Source organism: Scleropages formosus, chromosome 4 (assembly GCF_900964775.1).
Source record: "Scleropages formosus chromosome 4, fSclFor1.1, whole genome shotgun sequence".
Classification (NCBI taxonomy): Eukaryota; Metazoa; Chordata; class Actinopteri; order Osteoglossiformes; family Osteoglossidae; genus Scleropages; species Scleropages formosus.
In genome coordinates, this window is record NC_041809.1 from 16,748,715 (window position 1) to 16,755,001 (window position 6,287).

Below are 6,287 nucleotides of genomic sequence, written 5' to 3' on the forward strand. Positions count from 1 at the left end.
TATTGCCTTATAGGTCAAAAGTAGGATTTTATAATCACCTCTATAAGAGAGCCAATGCAAGGATTTAAGTACCGGTGTTATATGGTCGTACTTCCTAGTTCTAGTAACAATTCTTGCAGCAGCATTTTGTACCAACTGTAGCCTGGATACAGTCTGGTACGGACAACCCAACAACAAAGCATTACAGTAATCCAGCCTGCTGGAAACAAAAGCCTGAACCAGTTTCTCAGAATCTTTTTGGCTTACTGTATCATGTAACGCACATTTTACTGAATGTTTTGAAAGTGCATTGTATAAATGCATTTACATGAATGATATGCTTCAAAATTCAGCAAGTCAAGTAATCCAGTAAACAATGCTCAGATTAGTCATGTTTTACATGGGTATATTTTTTTTCAAAAGGTGCACTGGTTTTTCATTGTGAAGGACCCCATTATCTGAGTTGTGTTTACACATTTACTACTAGTTACATGCTAACTCGCCTTAGAATCACCAGTTTAGCCACACATGTACTTGGATCTGACAAACTTCAAGGAGTTTCCCCATTAAACACAGTGGCAGAGGAAATGAAGCAGTGAGAACATAAACAGTGAGGTCTGGCCTTGGAGCCCTGGATTTGTGAGGCAACATCATGCCCTGCTTAAGTTATTTTGGTGTTCTAATTACAGAATACTTCAGTAAACTGACATGATCAAAAAATAATTTATTTGCAGAAAAACTCATGTTTGATTTCAGTTGCTGTATAGCAATAGTGCAGTGGACAGTTTGAACTTTGTACATGACATGTTCTTCATAATATCTAATGTAAAACAAACATTTATAGTACTACTTGTAATACATCCATAGAGCTATATGTATTAACTTAAACAGATGGTTTCCAGTTAAGGAAAACATTATTAGATTCACTATTTTTCAGTTCTGAAAACAATTTAAAAGGCAAATGACAGGTTTTCAAAACAACAAGATATACATATACTGTATTTGTAAACTTCAATCTCCATAATATTGGGTTGTAGTAACAAAGCATACTTGCAAAAAATAGAGAACAAGAATGCAAACGAAAGACATAAGTTAAAATTTTTATTTTTACAGACAGCATAATGAAGACCGTGAATGCAAAAGAACAAGCATATAATCAAACAATTACAACAGGACCTACACATTACTCATTTTCTTTCTCTGGATACATTTTAGTATAAGTATCAACCATCAAGTCCAAGTCATGCTTAACATCATAATTGATGTTGAGAAATGCTAAGCTCTTGGCTCTGTTGCTGACATGAGTGTTTGTAACATACGCCTTGAAGCGTTTGCGTACACTGTTAGATTTGGTGTCCTCCAGTGTCAGAACCGTAAGCGTACTGAGAACTTTGAGTAAGGCATAAACATTGGGAAAAAACTTGACTTCAGAGAGCTGCAGGGTTTCGCTGATTGTTGAGGGTAGGCTGATCTCTTTGCCTCTGTGCTTCCACTTGATCCTCCAGCAGTGCAACTCTGTAGAAAGTGTGTCTGGGTTGGCAAGGTCATTCTTGAAAATGTCAGCGTCATGTTCCTCTGATGTGTTGAACTTCAACTCTCCCATAACAGAGGGGACAAGTGAGAGGCATTTAAGAGCTTTCAGGTGGTTCTCAGAAAACGCATCATTCAGTTCCTGTATAACGTGGGCCACGACAGGAATAGTCAGAGACTCTTTATAGTAACATTCGGGCTCAATGTCCATCCAAGTTCCTGAACGCTGCTTTCTGTAGAATAATCTTGGAATCTTCACAGGTATCTCAAGCGCTGCTGCTAGATTAACAGCTTCCTCAAACCAAAACTCATGGTAAACCTCAATGTTATCCATGACCTCGTTAAGCGAGTGCAAGACAGCAGTCAAACTATTAGCAGCAAAATAAACATCCATCAGCTGCCCTTGCAAATTCTTTCCAAAAGCCCTTGTGAATGAAAGCGTATTTTTTAGAACAACCAATGTTACAACAAACTGAAAGTCTGCAAGAGTTTGTGAGATCATATATGCCTCTTGGACAACTTGATCATTCCACCTCAAATCTTCATTATCATGAACACTGTCCATGCAAAGCAGAACAGATTCCAATAATTCAACAGCCAAATCAAAGCAATCTTGTCCTTCTGCCCAGCTTGTGCGAGATGTTTCTTTTAGGTCATCCCCTTTTTTCTCGTTACCCTGATAGAATATGGAGATGGCATGCTCCAACTCTGCCTGCAGTGCAGGAGATGTGCTGAAGAATGAGCTAATCCTTTTGAGTGTTGACATTACAATCTGGACGCCTTTTAAGTTTAAAGTGCTTGCTAGGGAAATGTTCAGGGCACGGCTAGAGAAAGGTGTGTACACTGCCATTGGATACTTTGCTAATAACTTGGCAGCAATGGCTTTAATCCTGCTTGTGAAAACACCAGAGCCAACATGAGCTTGTCCCCGGCAGTACTCCATGTTCAAGCCCCAGTTTTCTGTGATCTCACACAGCAGCCTTTCCGTCAGGGTATCTTCATCCCCTTCGAATGGGAGGAACCCAACAAATTCCTCCCTCAAGCAGTGGGACTGATCTGCAAATCGTAGGAACATAGGGAGGTGGGCCTCCCCAGCCATATCCACCAAGTCGTCCGTGAGTAGAGAGAAAAACCTGCACTCTCTGACTTCCTGCAGAAGCTGTTCACGAATGCAACTCTCACACACCTCCAGCATCTGCCTCTGCTGGGAGGAGGAGCAATATTCAGCATTGACAGCCATAGCCTCAAATCTTTTCCTGAGGATCTCGTCTCCGGCATTGATACGGTACTCCAGTAAAGACTGGAAATTGCTAGGAGTAAAATTCATTACTGTTTTCTCTTCAGTGTGTCCATGTAGTGGAATGTTTTGCTTCCCTAAAACAACAAGTATTTCAAACAATGCCTTCAAGTAATCTCTTTCTTCTTTCTCCTTTTCTGTTAACGGTGGTAAGTCATCGCTAGTATCACTGATGTCTTGACCTGTGTCATCATTTGTGACATTTCCAGAAGAAGTTTCCACTGGTTAACAATGAAAAAGAAAACTATTAAAAACTGAAGTGCTGATATTGTCTAGAAAATTCAGTAAACAACTTCGAAATGTTGGCGCTAACTTACATCTCCTCTCTTTCATCTTCTCTAACTCCTCTTCTGTCTGAAAAATATTGTTCTCACAAATATGATATATCCAATTTCAGAAACAAAATGCCAAACTCTCATACGGTTCTCGTAAATATTACTTTTTTATTCTTATTATTGGAAGAGCAAAGGTTAAAATCTGTACAGGTAATATAAAAATAAGGAGTATTTATAGAATTTATACTTTTTTCTTGCACAAGAAACACTGACACAGAACTTTCCTATAAATGATAAAAATAACACTAAGGCCCTACCAGTTCCTTTATCCGTTTGCGATGCCTGCTGTCTGGGTTACTGAGGTGACTGGTTAAGTCAAAAATTGTTGGAACAGCATTGTCTTTAAGCATTGTCCTGAAAGGACTCTGGAAAAATACAAGACCGTTATAAAACTGGCTCAGCAACTTAACTTTCTTTTCAGAAGAACAGTAATTTCATGAACATATAAAAGATATTTGCACAAATTTAACAATATATTGTCCAATACTATCGATGTAGTTTACATTTAGACAGTAAAATAGACAATGATACTAAATATAGTGCTTACACTTTTGCATATCAAAGAAGTCTCAAAGTGGTCGGCACAAAGTCTGTAGAGCTTGTGCAATTGGTCTGATGTTTTGTCTTCAAAATCAGCTCGACGGCAGTTCTTTACCCAGAGTCTGCACCTACGCACAAAATACAAGGAAAAATGTTGAGCATTAAAGTTTCATCAGTTCATAACATGTCTAAATAAGTTAAACTACTGAACAGTGGAGGTTGAGCATTTACCAATGATGCACAAAAAGGCATACATATTTTCCTTATTTCACTCACCAATGTGCCACCTTTTGTAACTAGAGTTGGACTGCTCCTCCCAAGCACATTTGTAGATTACACTTTACGCTTTAAGCATTCTCATGTTCTGAGTTCTCTGGCTGTCTACTGTTATTATTGTTTATTAGCGTTCCTCATTGTCATTGTTTTGTGCAGTATTTCTATTGTTTTTGTTCATAGTCTGTGGAGAAGCATTCAAGAAGAATTTCATGATACTTGTACACAGTACTCGTACCTATGACAAACTTGAAACTTTTCCAGAGTTCTCCAAAATATTTTGCTCCTTTGTACAACAGGGTATATGTAATTACCACATTAATTCAGGGTAAGAACACTGGTACGACATGAGAAGCAGGACTTTAATCAACAGCCTTCAGTTTACAAGTCCATGCCAGCAGGCCCATTACCTCCTATCTAATAAGAATAACACTAACATTAAGACTGTTCCAAAGCATTGAACACATTCAGCAAACTCTTTATCGCCACCTTGTATGCAAATGTATATTATTACGGTGCATTAGACATTTACAGTAGCGTAGCCACCTCAGTGCACGGACTATTCCACCAAAGGTTCAGATCTGGCTCACTCTGTGTGAAGTTTATAAATACTTCCTGTGCAGGTTTCAACCAAGCGCTTTGGTTTTCCCCCACAATCCAAAGACATGCAGCTCAGGTAAAGCGGCCATGTACCATTGCCTGTAGTGTGTGAATGGGTGAGTGTGAGTGTCTCACTACCCTGTGATGCACTGATGTCCTATCCAGGGTGTACCGCCTCCTCAGCCTGATCTCCAGTAATTCCAGGATAGGCTTTGGACCCCTGTGACTCTCATTAGTGTTAAGAGTTAGTGAAAGGGAATATGAGATATTTACAGTAATGTTCTATTTAATCCTGTCATTTGGTTTTTGCTCATAAAAATTATCCCATTTGAGATGTAACTCAATTATTAGGCTGACTTTTACTCTTAGAACATGCTTCAACTATGGCACAAGTACAAGTCACATTATTGTTCCACTAGCATAGTCCAGGTAGTGACTGAAAACACTGGAATAATGCTGGAATAAATAAATAAACTCCACCTTTATACTACTAAAAGAGCACAACTAAAAAAAGTGTTCAAATAATAAAGAGAGCTCAGTACCATTTAGACAATAAAAGGTGTAAACCATCCGGACAGCTACACTCATTACAGAAGCACCAGGCTGTCGACCACCTGACTGTGGAAGGAACTCCTCCCTGTCTCTCCTTCATCCAGGGGGTCGTGCAGAGGGGGACACTCATTGTCCACAGTGGACAGGAGGTCCTTTACACTCCTCCTCTGTACCATTTCCTGCAGAGTGTGCAGCCCAACTCTCAGCACCTAACCAGCCTTGCTCATCAGTTTATTCTTTCTGCTGACTTCACCTGTCGATATACCACCGCCCTACAAAAAAATACATTTTAAACAAAAAACTTGTAAGAAGTCCACAGTTCGGACGGGACGGACAACCGGCGCACGATTCACCGACTAACTTCTGGGACTGTTCCTTTTTTTCCAACTGACAGGCAGAAATAAACAACGCCATGATTTTTATATCAGTGCATCTGCCTGGGCAATAAATCAACTTAAATAATGTTGTCATATAAAATTAAATTTCCTGTGGTAAACAGACGTCGTCGCTCACCGCTCGGCATCTCGAGGGAACCTGAAGAATGCCAGGTCGGGCTCCGTGCTCCTCCTCGAGCAGTTCGGGGCTGCACAGAAATTGGGCATCTCTTAAATAATCTGGCTGCGAAATAACCTTCATAGGCTAAATTATTAATCTTGCACACTGTTCCAGCCGTGCAATGTATTGAACAGATAGGAAATGCTGCGCTACAGTGCTCTGGGTGGCCTGGAGGAGTCAAAGCCGACCGTGCACCGCCCTCCCATCATGCACTGCACGCTCTGTGTACTATCCGCATACGACCAACAGACAGCCACTCCGTCCCGTCATGCTTTGCGCAGTCGTTTGTAAACTGGAAGTTGCTAGTAACGTGTCATTTTGTTGTCAATATCGCCGTGCAAATAACGTGCTGCATTTTTATAGTACTTTAATAACGCAATTTATAATTTGTTTTATATATTATAAATTTAAACAAACTAATGCATGACATCTATAGATTCTATTTAAAAAGTCTTATCAATAAGTTTTCTGTAGCTCCATTGTTTTAAAACAATTCATTTTATGAGTCACATGTCATGTTCCTCCCATCAAAAACAATAATAAATATACGAGTACCTGCATTTTATGTTACATTATTCAACTTAAAGATCATGGTTTTTATTTTAATTCTCGATTTTAAAGTTAAT

General features: G+C 39.4%; 1 protein-coding gene across 1 annotated transcript; it reads right to left on the reverse strand.

Moving 5' to 3' along the window:
* Positions 1-1,018: 1,018 nt before the first annotated feature.
* On the reverse strand, positions 1,019-5,862 carry thap12a (THAP domain containing 12a). Its single transcript, XM_018755161.2, has 5 exons — positions 5,620-5,862; positions 3,689-3,809; positions 3,399-3,506; positions 3,124-3,160; positions 1,019-3,027 (listed from the first exon to the last, which is right to left on the reverse strand). Exons 1-5 carry the CDS (start codon positions 5,706-5,708, stop codon positions 1,163-1,165), a joined length of 2,220 nt encoding a protein of 739 aa, XP_018610677.2. The 5' UTR covers positions 5,709-5,862; the 3' UTR covers positions 1,019-1,162.
* Between the last annotated feature and the right edge of the window lie 425 nt (positions 5,863-6,287).

Coding starts and splice junctions, on each gene's coding strand:
- thap12a (XM_018755161.2), bottom strand. CDS start 5,708: ATGCCCAATTTCTGTGCAGCCCCGAACTGCTCGAGGAGGAGCACGGAG. Junction 3,810..5,619: donor TTCCCTCGAGATGCCGAGCG/GTGAGCGACGAC, acceptor TTTTGTGCGTAG/GTGCAGACTCTGGGTAAAGA. Junction 3,028..3,123: donor GAAGATGAAAGAGAGGAGAT/GTAAGTTAGCGC, acceptor ATTGTTAACCAG/TGGAAACTTCTTCTGGAAAT.